This window comes from Hyla sarda, chromosome 5 (genome assembly GCF_029499605.1).
Source record: "Hyla sarda isolate aHylSar1 chromosome 5, aHylSar1.hap1, whole genome shotgun sequence".
Taxonomy (NCBI): Eukaryota; Metazoa; Chordata; class Amphibia; order Anura; family Hylidae; genus Hyla; species Hyla sarda.
Genome location: NC_079193.1, coordinates 251,648,967 through 251,666,546, shown reverse-complemented (window position 1 = coordinate 251,666,546; position 17,580 = coordinate 251,648,967). Strand labels below are relative to the sequence as shown.

At 41.1% G+C, this 17,580-nt stretch overlaps 1 protein-coding gene across 6 annotated transcripts in view; it reads left to right on the top strand.

Moving 5' to 3' along the window:
- LOC130273936 (cadherin-7) overlaps positions 1 to 17,580 on the top strand; it is a 258,593-nt gene that overhangs the window by 197,310 nt on the left and 43,703 nt on the right. For 5 of the 6 annotated variants that reach the window (XM_056521486.1, XM_056521487.1, XM_056521490.1 and 2 more), the window contains 2 exons: positions 1,611 to 1,798; positions 15,664 to 15,917. In XM_056521486.1, coding sequence (XP_056377461.1) covers positions 1,611 to 1,798; positions 15,664 to 15,917 — 442 coding nt within the window. Of the gene's footprint in view, positions 1 to 740; positions 878 to 1,610; positions 1,799 to 15,663; positions 15,918 to 17,580 lie in introns of those variants that run through there. The other variant, XM_056521492.1, reaches the window with a different exon arrangement.

Here is a 17,580-nt window from a genome sequence, read left to right as displayed (position 1 = left end):
AAAACAAAAAAACACACATTTGGTATTGCCACATGCGTATATGTTCAAACTTTTAAAATATAATTCAACAGCAAAAAAACACAGCTGGCACTATGCATTCCATTCCAATTAATTTGCCATTCACTTGTCCGGCCACTCAGATAACATTGCACCATTGGATGGTGCTCAGTCTTTGATAGATTTAGCGACAATAAAACCAGTAGAACAATGCGAATGACGGCACTCACCTAGTTTTTAGGCTTCCTTATTTGGGAAATTGTGGGGACAGATATACAGCAGCTGCATTCCACTAAGAGAGAGCTCTCCTTTTTAATTGGTCTTACTATTAAAATATAATGTTAATGATTCTTAATGGTCTAAAATTTCTATTTTCTAGGAATAATTTTTCCGCCATGATGTCCCGTCACAGTATAACGCCCGTAATGAATTACGGGCATATACGGGTGCAAACGGGCAGTTACAAAACCCCATAGGCTGCAATGCAATTTAGTCACGGCCGTCAGGGGTTTTGTAACGGCCGGGTTTCGCAGCTGTAGTGACGGAAATTCTGACGGAAGTTCCTAAACGGAAAAATTCATAGGGGGAGATTTATCAAAACCTATGCAGAGGAAAAGTTGCCTAGTTGCCCATAGCAACCAATCAGATTGCTTCTTTCATTTTGCAGAGGCCTTGTTAAAAATGAAAGAAGTGAGCTGATTGGTTGCTATGGGCAACTGGACAACTTTTCCTCTGCACAGGTTTTGATAAATCTCCCCCATAGTGTGAAAGGAGCCTTAAAGCAGTTATATTCTCTGATATATGTATTTTTTTCTCATCTGAGCATGCATGAGTGACATCTTAGACTAGGTTCACACCTATAAAATGTCATACATTTGAGGTATGCACAAAACATATGCTTGTTGAAATGCAAAAAACTAACACATTTTTGTAATCTTAATTTACCACTTATATGTAGAAATGTATTGCTTTATGTTTTTTGTTTTGCAGACAGTTTGCCAAACACACAGGGAAGGGTCTCTGGGGGTTGTAGGGGAAGTGTTTGCAATGTATTTTGACAATAAAATTGTAAATGATTTACATATAATATGTTGTTGGAAGTGTTACACTGGGAAATTAAAACATTAACTTTTGCATATGATTTCTGTCTGGGACATATAAGTGTAGTAAGCAAGACTTTTATATACCACAAAAAAATCAGGCTGTGTGAGTATTACAGTTCAACATTATTCACTTTAATGTAAATTACACAATAAAAATTAGTATTACACACAAACTAAAGGCAAAAGTGGAACTGTTTCTAGAAGAATTCAGCTATGTTTTCCTTCAATTCTATATTAAAATAACTTTTAGAATTTTTTTTCCCCGATGGGATTTTTTGTTCTGTATACATAAATCATTTCTTGATAAGAAGGCGTAAAATCACTGACGGCCCTTTAATGTAGCGACAAATGTTCCTATAAGTCATTGTAGCAATGCTAAAAAGGAGAGATCTTCTCTCAGTAGGAACAGTATTCCTATGTCTCCAAAATTATGGTTTTACATGTAATACAGTTTTAACCAGTGGATAAATATGATAAACGTTTACATATTTGTCTTTCTCCTTTCTCCAGAGTCTGAACAGTACTATGTGCCTGAATCGTTGCCCATTGGCTCAACAGTAGCAAAGATTAAAGCAGCAGATGCTGATATTGGACAAAACGCTGAAATGGAATATAAAATTGTTGATGGCAATGGGGACGGAGTTTTTAAAATCTCTGTGGATAAAGATATGCAAGAAGGAATTGTTGCAATTCAGAAGGTATGTTTAAATTGCGACATGCCACATCAATACTGTGTGCTAAGGGGGTTTATAGGACTATTTTATTCATGGCTTATCCTCAGGGTAAAACCTTTAGTTTGGGCACCTGCATACACAGTGAATGGAGCTGGAAGCAAACTGCTTCGTACATTGTTTAGAGGCCGTGCTGGGTTGCTGCAGCTGAGCCCCCATTCATTTCAATAGGAACTGAGCTGCAGTAACCTAGCATGGCCACTACACAAATAAAACACAATACGTCATATGTACAGTTCAATAAACAAATTAAAAATTCTATATTCTGGGTTGTTAGGTAGGAAGACATGTACAGTGCATTTAGAAAGTTTCTCCTTATGGGGTATTAAGTTCAAGATAATAAGAAAAAAATAGATTGTTTTAATTTTATTTTAGCACAAGGCCACTCTATAACATAATGTGAAAACGTCCTGAATGCATTGTATCTGATCTCACACATAGTTGAACCAAAATGTATCAACAGTTGCAATTTTCACAGGTACGTGGTGGAAGTGTTGCTACCCATAGAGTTGAAGGTTTATCTTTGTCATAGAGTCAGTGTCTATTGTAGAGTTTCTTAACAGAGAAACTTTCTGGATATTTACCTAAACTTCATATAGCCCTACAGGTATGAATCATAGACATGGCTTAATATCACATTATTGAGTTCATGTTCCTGTTTGTAGTTTGTTTTTGTTGTTTATTTTTTATTGTCAGATGAGAGTTTGTACTGTGTTAGCCTTAGATACACTACTCAAAAAAATAAAAGGAACACTAAGATAACACATCCTAAATCTCCATAAATTAACTAATCGTATGAAATACTTTTGTCTTTACATAGTTGAATGTACTGACAACAAAATCACTCAAAAAGGTTAAATGGAAATCAAATTTGTCAACCCATGGAGGTCTGGATATGGAGTCACACTCAAAATCAAAGTGGAAAACCACACTACAGGCTGATCCAACTTTGATGTAATGTCCTTGAAACAAGTCAAAATGAGGCTCAGTAGTGTGTGTGTGGCCTCCACGTTCCCATATGACCTCCCTACAATGCCTGGGCATGCTCCTGATGAGGTGGCGGATGGTCTCCTGAGGGATGTCCTCCCAGACCTGGAGTAAAGCATCTGGCAACTCCTGGACCGTCTGTGGTGCAACGAGGCATTGGTGGATGGAGCGAGACATGATTTCCTAGATGTGCTCAATCGGATTCAGGTCTGGGAAACGGGCGGGCCAGTCCATAGCATCAATGCCTTCCTCTTGCAGGATCTGCTGACACACCCCAGCCACATGAGGTCTAGCATTGTCTTGCATTAGGAGGAACCCAGGGCCAAGCGCACTAGCATATGGTCTCACAAGGGGTCTGAGGATCTCATCTTGGCACCTAATGGCAATCATTCTATGCCCGCAAAATTTGCATATTCGCTATCTTCATTCTCTTTTTTGTTCATGCGAAAATTTGTAATGAAATTTGCAGAGTGTGGATGCGCAATTATATTTTTCACCTAAAAAAGGAAGGGATCAGTGTCAAGTCTGGAAGTCCCAATATTCGCATAAATATACACATAAATTCTCATAAATTCACAAAAAAAATAACAATAAAAAATATTTTGTTTTATTATTCATGAAATATTATAATTATTCTAAATATTCACGAAATTGAGAAGTGCCGATATTCGCAGTAAAAATTTTCATTTTGAATATTTGCGCTCAACACTATTGGTGATATATTTGCCTATTCATGCTAGTCACATGTTCATCATTGGGCTATATAAATCTATGCACCACCAAAAAAATTGCAAAAAAATTGCAAAAAAATTATGCACAGATAAATAACTAAGCAATAGATAAGAGAAAATTAACAAAATCTTTATTAGAGTATATCATTAGTTAAAAGACAATAGCATAAATACAGAATAAAAACAAGGCACCAGAAAATACTGCAGATGGGTGGGTAAGGACTGGAACTAGGTATAGAGAAGTACTGATAATGGATGTAAATGCTAGGTCATAGGGCAAAAAGAGTATGAGTAAAACAGGGAACGCACCAGATGGCTGCTAAACGCAAGCACAGGAGCAGGGAAAGAGTAGACACAACGGATCAAACCCAGGGACCAGAGAGAACAAGTATGCCAGACCTTACCTACCAACCCCAACGATCGTTTCACCACTGAATGGCTTCCTCAGGGGGTGTGCTGAGGAAGCCATTCAGTGGTGAAACGATCGTTGGGGTTGGTAGGTAAGGTCTGGCATACTTGTTCTCTCTGGTCCCTGGGTTTGATCCGTTGTGTCTACTCTTTCCCTGCTCCTGTGCTTGCGTTTAGCAGCCATCTGGTGCGTTCCCTGTTTTACTCATACTCTTTTTGCCCTATGACCTAGCATTTACATCCATTATCAGTACTTCTCTATACCTAGTTCCAGTCCTTACCCACCCATCTGCAGTATTTTCTGGTGCCTTGTTTTTATTCTGTATTTATGCTATTGTCTTTTAACTAATGATATACTCTAATAAAGATTTTGTTAATTTTCTCTTATCTATTGCTTAGTTATTTATCTGTGCATAATTTTTTTGCAATTTTTTTGCAATTTTTTTGGTGGTGCTTCTATTTTGCACATTACTTACCTTTTAGAGGTATAGTCTCCTATGTAGGTGGCTATATAAATCTATGCGGTGACTAAAATCTCAATGGAAACTTATAATATATAATCTGTGTATGGTATTTAGAGGAATCTTATAAAGCTTCAGGTTATATTGGATGCTTGGCTTGCTCCTTTCTTTTCCTGATACTCACCTGCAGCAAGCTTCAATTCCCAATTTTGTCAACTACTATAGGAGAATTGGATTTTCTGTTATTGGCTTGTTTATAGTTCATTATCCTTTACAAAACCTGACTAAAATAATTTTTTTTTGATGAAGATCATTTCCATTTTGCATTTGAGATATTCATTTTCACAGTAGATTAAACATAAAGATAAGATGAACATTTCCCCTCTAGATATCACCTGTAATTAGTTTCTACAGTCTAATCAATTATTATCACTAATGTGGTTTATAAGTTCTACTTTGATTTGACTTTCCTAAGAAAAAATTATCTATACTTTGAAGCTTTAATTTACACCCAGCTACGAAGATAATGTAAGTATTGCTAGGCTGATCAAATCTAACAGATATTAGAAACTCCATTATTTGAAGTAGATTTAATGTTTAATTGACAACCTGGGAGAAAATTACCGGAAAAGCTATCAATTTACTTTTTATTGCGTCCTTGTATTAGCAATAAAATGTGCAGTTTCATTAAACTTCATTTACAAAACAAGTACGAGAAGAAAACTTTATTTTTTTTCTGCAAACTTTTCAAGTCATAAACCATACAAGGCCAGGTTTTTTTTTCCTTTCTAGAGTTTGTTTGTCATTTTTGACTTGAGTGACAAAATGATTAGGTTGTAAATCAGAACGATGACCTTCGCTACCAAATGTTGTCACCAGTTGTGTTATGCAAGTAACACTGTATGTGTTTACACATAATTCACACACTCAACGCAGAGGAGGATATTGCTGGTTTGGCATTCAAGTAGAATAAAGTTATAAACTCTCAAAGTGTCCTTGAAGTTTCAAAAATGTAAAAAAAATTAATGTTTTCGGTACTATATGTAGAGTGGAAAACAGATGCTTAAGTGCAGGGAGTAGCAACAAACTATATTAGTGAAAACATAATGGAACATATGTATTATTCATTTTGCTGGAAGAGATTTTAATGCTATGTAAATATTTCTGATGGATTTAAATGATTTGTGGAGACATTCTTAAAAAAATCTTCTGAGTCATAATATAGTTCTCTAATACAGTATAACAGGGAATCTGTTATCTAAATTCTGTCTTCAAATATTCGGATTTATCAGATGCAACTGACAGACCATTCTTTTTTGATGTAAAGGTAAAACTGAAAAGTATCTTAAAATGGCTCAGATGTTGTGTTTGGTGTTCACAATTCTTCTTTAGTTTAATTAAAGGGGTACTCCGGTGTAAAACAATTTTTTTTTCTAATCAACTAGTGCTAGAAAGTTAAGCAAATTTGTAAATGACTAATATTATTGTAAATCACAGATCATTGTAATTCAATACATCATACAATATGACAGGTTTAGAGATAATAAGCCATTGAAGGGGTACTCCAGATGGAAAAAAAACATTTTTTTCAAAGCAACTGGTCCAAAAAAGTTATACAGATTTGTAAATGAATTCTAATTAAAAGTCTTAAGGATTCCAGTACTTAGCAGCTGCTGTATACTACAGAAAAAGGTGTGTGTTGTTTCTAGTTTGACCACAGTGCTCTCTGCTGCCACCTCTGTCCATGTCAGGATATGTCCAGAAAATGAATAAATCCCCATAGCAAACCTCTCCTCTTCTGATCAGTTCCTGACATGGACAGAGATGGCTGAAGAGACAGCATGGTGGTCAGACTAAAAAGAATTACACAACTTCATCTGGAGTATACAGCAGCTGAAAAGAAGGATTATGATTTTTAAGTAATTTACAAATCGGTTTAACTTTCTGGCGCCAGTTAATTTGAATTATTCCCGTTTAAGGACACAGTGGCACACACACACATATATATATATATATATATATATATATATATATATATATATATTTTTTTTTTATATATCTTATTTTTATCATTTTTTGGGGAGGAAAAAAAAAGAAAAGAAAAAAACTTTTGGAAATTTTAGGGTGTTTTATTCATCATATGGGATCCTTGACATATTTTAAACAAATATTTTATTTGAAAAATGGGAAAAGGGGAGTGATTTTTTTTTTTCAATTAGGTCATGGGCTTTTTATATTCAACCTGTTGTGACGGAGAGTGTACCTGTACATCCTTGTCCAGCCCCCTTTCTATGACGCACGCTCAGGAGCTGAGTGCAGGTCATAGTGGGTCGGTCCCAGGGGCTATCTGCCGGGACCCGTGTCTAATGCTGGACATCACCGATTGCGGTGATGTCCAGCATTAACCCTTTAGACATGGCAATCAAAGTTTTTCACCGCATCTAAAGTGAAAGAAAAAGTATCCCAGCAGCTCAGTTGAGCTATTTGGGACTGCCGCAGTGAAATTGCAGCCCCACGAACAGGTGAGAGGACGCGAGGAGGGTCCCTACCTTCCTGCTCGGCATCCGATTGTCGCTCCATTGCTCCATGCCTGAGATCCAGGCTGAAGAAGCAGAACACCAATAACACTGATTGGTGCTATATTCTATATGACATAGCATTGAACAGTGTATGCAATCAGAATATTGCATGTTATTGCCCCCTATGGGGGCTATAAATGTGTAAAAAAAAAAGTTAATAAATGTGATTTCCCTATTAAAAGTTTGAATGGCCCCCCTTCCCATTAAAAAAAATGTAAACAAAAATAAATATAAACATATTGTCACGATGCCGGCTGGCAGGAGGTGGATCCTCTGTGCCAGAGAGGGATAGCGAGGACCGTGCTAGTGGACCGGTTCTAAGACACTACAGGTTTTCACCAGAGCCCGCCGCAAAGCGGGATGGTCTTGCTGCGGCGGTAGTGACCAGGTCGTATCCACTAGCAACGGCTCACCTCTCTGGCTGCTGAAGATAGGCGAGGTACAAGGGAGTAGGCAGAAGCAAAGTCGGACGTAGCAGAAGGTCGGGGGCAGGCGGCAAGGTTCGTAGTCAGGGGAGATAGCAAAGTTCTGGTACACAGGGTAAAACACACAAAAACGCTTTCACTAGGCTCAAGGGCAACAAGATCCGGCAAGGAAGTGCAAGGGAGGAGACTAGATATAGCCAGGAAACAGATGGGAACCAATTAAGCTAATTGGGCCAGGCACCAATCATTGGTGCACTGGCCCTTTAAGTCTCAGGGAGCTGGCGCGCGCGCGCCCTAGAGAGCGGAGCCGCGCGCGCCAGCACATGACCGCAGGAGACGGGAACGGGTAAGTGACCTGGGATGCGATTCGCGAGCGGGCGCGTCCCGCTGTGCGAATCGCATCCCCAATGGCCATGACAGGGCAGCGCTCCCGGTCAGCGCTGACCGGGGAGCTGCAGGGAGAAAGGCGCCGTGAGCGCTCCGGGGAGGAGCGGGGACCCGGAGCGCTAGGCGTAACAGTACCCCCCCCCTTAGGTCTCCCCTTCTCTTTATCGGGTAACTGCCTCCCCTGGGATGAGGACACCGGGAAAGGATGGAGGGATTCCTCAACGGCAGGCAGAACCGCAGGAGTAGGAATGGGGAGAGAGGGCAGAGGGCGAGACCTGGCACGGGGCAGTGTGACACCAGGACGAGGGCCATGAGGGGACACAGAAGCTTGCCTGATGGAACTGGGAGGGGGGGAGGGGCATTTCCTGTGGCAGGCAGAGTCCTTAATGACCTTAGGGGGACCGGATACAGGAGGAACCACAGAGTTACGGCAAGGGTTACTGGGAACCGGTTTTAGACAGTTCTTGGCACAAGAGGACCCCCAACTCTTGATCTCCCCAGTGGACCAATCCAGGGTTGGGGAATGAAGTTGAAGCCAGGGAAGTCCAAGGAGAATTTCCGAGGTGCAATTGGGGAGGACCAAAAGTTCAATCCTCTCGTGATGAGATCCGATGCTCATAAGAAGGGGCTCCGTGCGGAAACGTATGGTACAGTCCAACCTGGCTCCGTTGACCGCGGAGATGTGGAGTGGCTTGACAAGACGGGTCACCGGAATATGGAATTTATTCACAAAGGACTCCCGAATAAAATTCCCAGAAGCTCCAGAGTCCAGACAGGCCACGGCTGAGAGGGGAGAGCTGGCTGAAGTGGAAATCCGAACAGGTACCGTGAGACGTGGAGAAGCCGACTTGGCATCAAGAGACGCCACACCCACGAGAGCTGAGTGCGAGCGTGCGTTTCCCAGACGTGGAGGACGGATTGGGCAATCCACCAAAAAATGTTCAGTACTGGCACAGTACAGACAAAGATTCTCTTCCTTACGGCGATTCCTCTCTTCCAGGGTCAGGCGAGACCGATCCACTTGCATGGCCTCCTCGGCGGGAGGCCTAGGCGCAGATTGCAGTGGAGACTGTGGGAGAGGTGTCCAGAGATCTAAGTCCTTTTCCTGGCGGAGCTCTTGATGCCTCTCAGAAAAACGCATGTCAATGCGAGTGGCTAGATGAATGAGTTCATGCAGGTTAGCAGGAGTCTCTCGTGCGGCCAGAACATCCTTAATGTTGCTGGATAGGCCTTTTTTAAAGGTCGCGCAGAGAGCCTCATTATTCCAGGATAGTTCAGAAGCAAGAGTACGGAATTGTATGGCGTACTCGCCAACGGAGGAATTACCCTGGACCAGGTTCAGCAGGGCAGTCTCAGCAGAAGAGGCTCGGGCAGGTTCCTCAAAGACACTTCAAATTTCCGAGAAGAAGGAGTGTACAGAGGCAGTGACGGGGTCATCGCGGTCCCAGAGCGGTGTGGCCCATGACAGGGCTTTTCCAGACAGAAGGCTGACTACGAAAGCCACCTTAGACCTTTCAGTAGGAAACTGATCCGACATCATCTCCAGATGCAGGGAACATTGGGAAAGAAAGCCACGGCAAAACTTAGAGTCCCCATTAAATTTGTCCGGCAAAGACAGGCGGAGGCTAGGAGTGGCTACTCGCTGCGGAAGAGGTGCAGGAGCTGGCGGAGGAGATGGTTGCTGCTGCTGTAGCTGAGACTGAATCTGCTGTAGCTGCGACTGGAGTTGCTGAGTCATGGTGGTCAAGTACGACAGCTGGTGATCTTGTTGGGCAATCTGTCGGGCTTGCTGGGCGACCAGTGTGGGGAGGTCGGCGACAACAGGCAGAGGAACTTCAGCGGGATCCATGGCCGGATCTACTGTCACGATGCCGGCTGGCAGGAGGTGGATCCTCTGTGCCAGAGAGGGATAGCGAGGACCGTGCTAGTGGACCGGTTCTAAGACACTACAGGTTTTCACCAGAGCCCGCCGCAAAGCGGGATGGTCTTGCTGCGGCGGTAGTGACCAGGTCGTATCCACTAGCAACGGCTCACCTCTCTGGCTGCTGAAGATAGGCGAGGTACAAGGGAGTAGGCAGAAGCAAAGTCGGACGTAGCAGAAGGTCGGGGGCAGGCGGCAAGGTTCGTAGTCAGGGGAGATAGCAAAGTTCTGGTACACAGGGTAAAACACACAAAAACGCTTTCACTAGGCTCAAGGGCAACAAGATCCGGCAAGGAAGTGCAAGGGAGGAGACTAGATATAGCCAGGAAACAGATGGGAACCAATTAAGCTAATTGGGCCAGGCACCAATCATTGGTGCACTGGCCCTTTAAGTCTCAGGGAGCTGGCGCGCGCGCGCCCTAGAGAGCGGAGCCGCGCGCGCCAGCACATGACCGCAGGAGACGGGAACGGGTAAGTGACCTGGGATGCGATTCGCGAGCGGGCGCGTCCCGCTGTGCGAATCGCATCCCCAACGGCCATGACAGGGCAGCGCTCCCGGTCAGCGCTGACCGGGGAGCTGCAGGGAGAAAGGCGCCGTGAGCGCTCCGGGGAGGAGCGGGGACCCGGAGCGCTAGGCGTAACACATATATGGTTCGCCGCATGTGTAAATGTCCAAACAATAAAAATATAATTAGTAATAACAATAATGTTAATTAAACTGCACGGTCAATGGCGCACATGTAAAAAAAAGTCTAAAATTGTGTATTTTTGGTCACTTTGCATACCCTAAACATTTTTATAAAAAGCGATCAAAAAGTCCCATAAAAAAAAATGGTACCGATAAAAGCTTCCCTTATTCCGCCCCGTATACGGAAAAATAAAAATGTTATAGGGGTCAGAAGAGGACAATTTTAAACATTTAAATTTTTGTACAAAAAGTTATAATTTTTTTAAAAACAAGTAATGAGCCCTCATACCGCCTGTTACGCCGAGCGCTCCGGGTCCCTGCTCCTCCCCGGAGCGCTCACGGCGTCTCTCTCCCTGCAGCGCCCCGGTCAGTCCCGCTGACCGGGAGCGCTGCACTGACATGGCCGTCGGGGATGCGATTCGCACAGTGGGACGCGCCCGCTCGCGAATCGCATCCCAAGTCACTTACCCGTCCCGGTCCCCTGCTGTCATGTGCTGGCCCGCGCGGCTCCGCTCTCTAGGGCGCGCGCGCGCGCCAGCTCTCTGAGACTTAAAGGGCCAGTGCACCAATGATTGGTGCCTGGCCCAATTAGCTTAATTGGCTTCCACCTGCTCCCTGGCTATATCACATCACTTCCCCTGCACTCCCTTGCCGGATCTTGTTGCCTTGTGCCAGTGAAAGCGTTTAGTGTTGTCCAAAGCCTGTGTTACCTGAACTCCTGCTATCCATCTTGACTACGAACCTTGCCGCCTGCCCCGACCTTCTGCTACGTCTGACCTTGCCTCTGCCTAGTCCTTCTGTCCCACGCCTTCTCAGCAGTCAGCGAGGTTGAGCCGTTGCTAGTGGATACGACCTGGTTGCTACTGCCACAGCAAGACCATCCCGCTTTGCGGCGGGCTCTGGTGAACACCAGTAGCCTCTTAGAACCGGTCCACCAGCACGGTCCACGCCAATCCCTCGCTGACACAGAGGATCCACAACCTGTAAGCCGAATCGTGACACCGCCCTGAATACGAAAAAGTAAAAAAAGTTATAGGGGTCAGAAGAGGACAATTTTAAACATTCAAATTTTCATGCAAAACGTTATAATTTTTTAAAACAAGTAATACAAAATCAAACCTATATAAGTTGGGTATCATTTTAATTGTATGGACCTACAGAATAAATATAAGGTGTCATTTTTTTATTGAAAAGTGCATTGCGTAGAATCGGAAGCCCCCAAAAGTGGGGCTTTTTATTTTTAATTTTGCCTCACAAATATTTATATTCTGGTTTCGCTGTAGATTTAGTGGTGAAATGATTGACAGTATTACACATTAGAATTGGTGGTGCAAAAAACAAGCCCTCATATGGGTTTGTAGGTGGAGAATTGAAAGCATTCTTATTTTTAGAAGGAGAGAAGGAAAAAAAAAATTTGCAAAAATGAAAAATGGCTCAGTCCTCAAGGGTTTAAAAAAAAAAAAATATATATATATATATATATATATATATATATATATATATATTTAATTTACTCTTAAGAGGAAGAATTTTATAGGCAATGCTTCTTTTACATATGAGCAGGGATACAGTGCTCTCTAGTTCTATCCAAAACCCCTTGTCCCTACCTATTGCGTAGTCACCCTGACGGCTACTCCACAACTTGAAGACAATCCCTACCCTGAATAAGTGGGTGATTGCCTGTCGAAATAACAAACTACAGAACAGTCAGGTCAGGGAAAAAACTGTCAGAGCACAATGAGTTAACACGCACTAAACACAATACTACCTGGGAGACAAACTAACAGATAGGATTGTCAGCAAGCTGAGTCAGAAAGCCAAAAGGACAGCAAATGGACAGAATTGAGTATGAGAGGGTATACCAAATGCAAAGCCATAGGCACAAAACCAGGAAAACAGGACAAGATGCAGGAGAACGCTACCTACCGAGACAAACTCTGTTCACAAGCTAGGTAAAATGGAACATTGCAGACTTAAAAAGACAGAGCTAGCATGGTATGGTCACACAAGACACCTAATTGGCCAATGAAACAGAACACAGGATAAGCCAGGGTGTAACCATAGAAACCACAAGCTCTGCACACAAGCAGGGAAACTTAAAGAGATACACCTCTTACAGCTTGGATTGCTAATACTAAATAACGCTGTGCTATTGCATGACATTGCTCAGTGTGATCATTGACTATAAGTGCCCCACTGCAAACCTAACTTCTTCATAAGCATTTAACACAGGTTAAGTAATGACACCATTGATGTTTTTTGCTTAATATTAATACATTTGCACTTAGTCTTGTCACTAACCAGGCCCAAATATAAAATCTAAACAGCTATGGTAATTAGGAGAACACAAAATTAGCAAAAGCACAAACATGTATAACATATGACAGGTTAAAATAAAAAATTGTAAAATTTGCTACAAAAAACTGCAAAACTTACAAAACACAATAACATAGCATTATTAGACTATTTCATTACCTGGTGGTGAATATGATGGTGGGATGTGCGGACCTTCATCTTAAAGGGATCACGCGGGGCGTGGTGTCAAGTCTCTAGTCCGAGACTGGAGCAGCAGCCTAGCATAGAATGCGGGTGCTAAACGGAGATCGGGGGGGGGGGGGGGCGATCAGATATCTTTTCCCCCTATACTTTGGATAGGGGATAGGATGTCTATGGCTCAAATACCCGCTTAAATCCCCACAAAGAGGTGTGGAATTTCCTGCAAGGAAACCTCAGGTCACTATCCCCAGCATAGGGGGATATTTATCAAAGTTGTCTATGTCCCGCATCAATATAGACCGAACTACAGAGGGTTAGTCTGGTCTGTTATGTGCCTAATTTATCAAATGGTGCACGGCTCTTGATAAATTCTGTGCACAGACTGCTTGATCTATGCTTTAGTCTATATTTAAACCTGCTCCAACATTGTCTGACATTTCGGCGTACTTTCAGCCTATGCGACTTGTCGCTAAAAAGTCGCTTTTGATAAATTCAGCACCATTGCATTTTTCAATGCATTTCAGTCTAAAATAGACTAGAATGCATCATATTCTAAAAATCCTCTAGAGCAAAAGGCGCAGAAAAGTCGCACATATTTAGACTGCGACTTTCTGTGCGACAAATTTAGACAAGAAAAACCAGTCTAAATCCTTTGATAAATCTCCCCCATAGTATTTAAAGGTAATAGCTGATATATTAAGCGGAAGGTATAAAATGTAGTGTTAATGACAAGGGTCTTAGTAAACAGAGTGCATTTGTCACAACAGAAAGCACTACAAGACTGGACACAAGACAGGCAAAAACGTTTTAAACACTTCACGAAGAATACCTTAGGTGTTTAAGAACTTTATTGATCAGGTACTGATTTATGGAGAGGGGCTCGTAAATAAGTAGATCTGGAAACAAAACCAGGAAGAATTCCAATTAGAATGACACAGCAGAGCTTAGATTCTTTCAGAACAGTAAAGCTGAACAGAAGAAAGAACTTAAAGAAGTCAAAGAAGTTGTAATAGAAAGTAATGTTTTTCTAGTCTGTGTTCTGTCTTTTCTCTTACATTCCCAATGTTTGGGAATGACTGTTGACATTTTATCTTATTCACAAATAAGTCAGACAAAAATATGTTTTTTTCTTTAGTTTCTGTAGTTTAGTTAAGGTATGCAATGTATCCTAAATGCCTTTCAACGCAATATCAGGAGGACATAAAAAACAATGTAATAATTATAGATGAGCGAATCGAATCTGACAAAGTCAAATTTGTTCCGAATTTCATGAAAAATTTGATTTGGCCGAATCCGAACCTCGACTCGATTCGAAATAATGATTTTTTTCATTAGCGACACCCCTGCAATCATTCTGTATAATGTTTAGATGCGAGTGGCTTTCTCCTGTGCTCGCATCTCTGCAATAGATAGGACGATCGCAGGGTGTCAGGAGTGACACCTGCTGTGATCTGTCCTTAGCTGCAGGTACTACTGCTCCCAACATGGAGCACACTCTGCTCCATGCTGGGAGAAGTAGTACCTGCATTACCAAACAGATCACAGGGGGTGTTACTTCCGATGCGATTGTCCTGTATAATGTATAGATGCGGGTGGCCGGCCGCTCTTCTCTGATCCCACTGTAGTGTGAGTATATGCTGCATATATGCCTATTATTTATATTTCCCACAGAGAGCTGTGATTGACTGGAACCATCTGGCCAATACAGCTCTCTGCAGGAAATATAAATAAGTGATGTGAATTCTATTCACATTACTGGCCTGCGGAGTATAGTGCAGAGATGTGAGTGCAGGAGAAAGCCGCTCCATCTATGCAATTGAAAAGACAATACCACCGGGTGTCAGGAATGACACTGGCTGTGATGTGTCTATTAGTGCACGTACTACAGCTCTAATCATGGAACCGTCTGTTCCATGCTGGGAGTAGTAGTACTACCTTAAAAAATTTTTTTTACATTTAAATGGCCCCTTTCTACATTTTTATTATTGTCGGCTATATTTTTAGGTCCCTGCCCACCCACATAAATTGATTCCTGTTTAAAAAGTAACATTAACACACTATGAGTATTCATCCGTTATTAAAGATCTGTTTTCTGTATTCTATAATTAAAAAACGGCTGTATAATAACGGATGAAATAACGGTTGCTAATGGCTGAATAATGTCCATCAAAATAAAGGGCATATTCATCCGTTAAGCCCCCATATAACATCCATCATGTACCGTTATTTTATGGTCATTTTAACATCTCTGCCTACAGACTCCCCCAGCCGAGACTACTACTACTGTACTCCTCACCTGGTTGCTGCATTGGTCTCATTGGACCACAGGACATGGTTCCAGTAATCCATGTTCTTATTCTGCTTGTCTTTATCAAAATGTTTGCAGGCTTTCTTGTGCTTTATCTGAAAAACATGTCGATCACACATAATAATGACAAATTCCCCCATATGTGTCCAAATTATGACCAATTTTTATTTAACATATGGGTAGGCTGCAAACCCTGATATGTGCCAATGTAATAATTATGTCTTTCTAACTGGACAGCATATTGTTAGATACTTCTTTGTGTAAAATATCTATATATATATATATATGTATATGCTTCTGACAGGGAAAAAAATAACTACATTTGATTCAGTTGTTTAGTCTGAATTAGGTAAATTTACAAGAAAATAATTTTTCTATATAAGCCAGAATGTTTTTTTCTATTAATTTTGTTGTGCTTTTCTTTTTTACTCTTTTTTACAGGAGTTAGACTACGAAACAAAATCCAGCTATACACTCAGAATAGAAGCTTCAAATAAACATGTGGACAATCGATTTCTCAGCGTTGGTCCATTTATGGATACAACGACAGTGAAAATTACTGTGGAAGATGTGGATGAACCTCCTATCTTTTCTCAACAATTATATACAATGGTAGAGTCTGAAGCAGCAAAAATAGGCAGCAGCATAGGAACAGTAATGGCACACGACCCAGATTCTTCACACAGCCCTGTGAGGTATGAATATTTGTGACTATTTTTCATTATTTTTCAGTGCCAAAAAAACAATCACTAGCAGTGAATTACAATACTGCAGGGTCTGACCCTAATTTCCAATCCACATCAGGAGAGGAGCTCACTTTATCACTGAAACAGAGCACATTCGGCATACAAAGATGATAATTAAGTCTCGGCTCCTATGAATGTTTTGTAAATGTTCCTCCTGTGTGAATGTTCTCTTTGTGACATTCATTCATCATACATGTATATATTAAATTGTTGTTAGCAGCAGAGTTAACTTATCCATCTTTCTATGAACAGAAAATTTGTTTTCAACTGATTAGAAAATAAATTGATAAACTGACCTAAAGGAAGATATTGAAGACAGTCTGTGTACATATATTCATATCAGTGGTCTGAAACAGATTACCAATGTATTCCCAAAATGCATACATACAGAATATTTAACATGTAGTTATGTTCACAGGGTAACATATTTGTGCACTGTAACACATGCAATCCCCTAATAAACACTATAAAAAAGAATATTGGGACACATCTCTTTATCGGTTAATTCAGGTGTTTCCCTCAATCCCATTGCTACAAGTGAATAAATTCAAGCACCTACCAATGCAGTCTGCCTTTACAGACATTTGTGAGTCAGGTGCATAGTGCTTAATAGTCACCAATGAGCAATGTGCAAAATTTCCTCTGGCACTAAACCGTTCTATAAGGGGGTTGCACTGGCTGCAGTGAAGTCCATAATAGAATGTGCAATAAAAGATAACATGTGACTGGCAATATAGGTGGATACATGGAAAAGTGAGACTACATAGAGTCAATATCAGTACATATGAATTTAACATACCTAAACATTTCCACTTTTTCATGTTCAGTCATAATAGTTATAAGAAAGTCACAAACTTGGCCCTCCAAACAGTTTTTTTCAAAGTTTTTACGTATTAAATTGTAGTCATGTATTATAGTGTGCTTTTTAATATGCCATTTTGCAATAATTTACAATCTCAATGGAAAAATCTGTAAAATACATATTTTCAAAACTATGGAAATGCATGGTATTTGACATTTTACTGGGCATTAAAAGGTCACTTTGAGAAATTTATGAGTGAACGTAGATTATATGTTTAAACCATATCTCCATCTTCATAAAAAATCCACAATGTGTCTCTACTGCTATTGGGAAAGTTAACAACATTGTTAACTTTGTTTATGTCATGTTTCCATTGTTAGTTATTTTTTATTTTTTTTTTATTTTTTTTTTGGGGGGGGGGGGGCGGCTTACTGACTCCACTGACACAATTTAGTGTAAATAAGACTACAGTCTACAGTGCGGGAGGGGGATCACAAGTAATAGTATCCCAAACGTTGAGCTGATACTAGATACTTTCAGATCGTAATTTCTACGGGAGGTAAGCAGCCAGAAGAGAAAGGAGGTTACAGGTCATAAATGTGGCTCTATGCTTATGATGGTAACTCTATTTGTAAGATACTTCTGGTTATAAAGAGCAAGGAATTACATCACATTATTATTAGGGAGAGCTACCTAATAATGAATAATAAGTCAGAGGCTTGGATTTACTTCACTGTGTACCTGCTGGCCCTGACAGCACTTTTTTTGTTCTTTTTTGGTGTCTCCGCTTCTAGAGACAAAATTCATCTA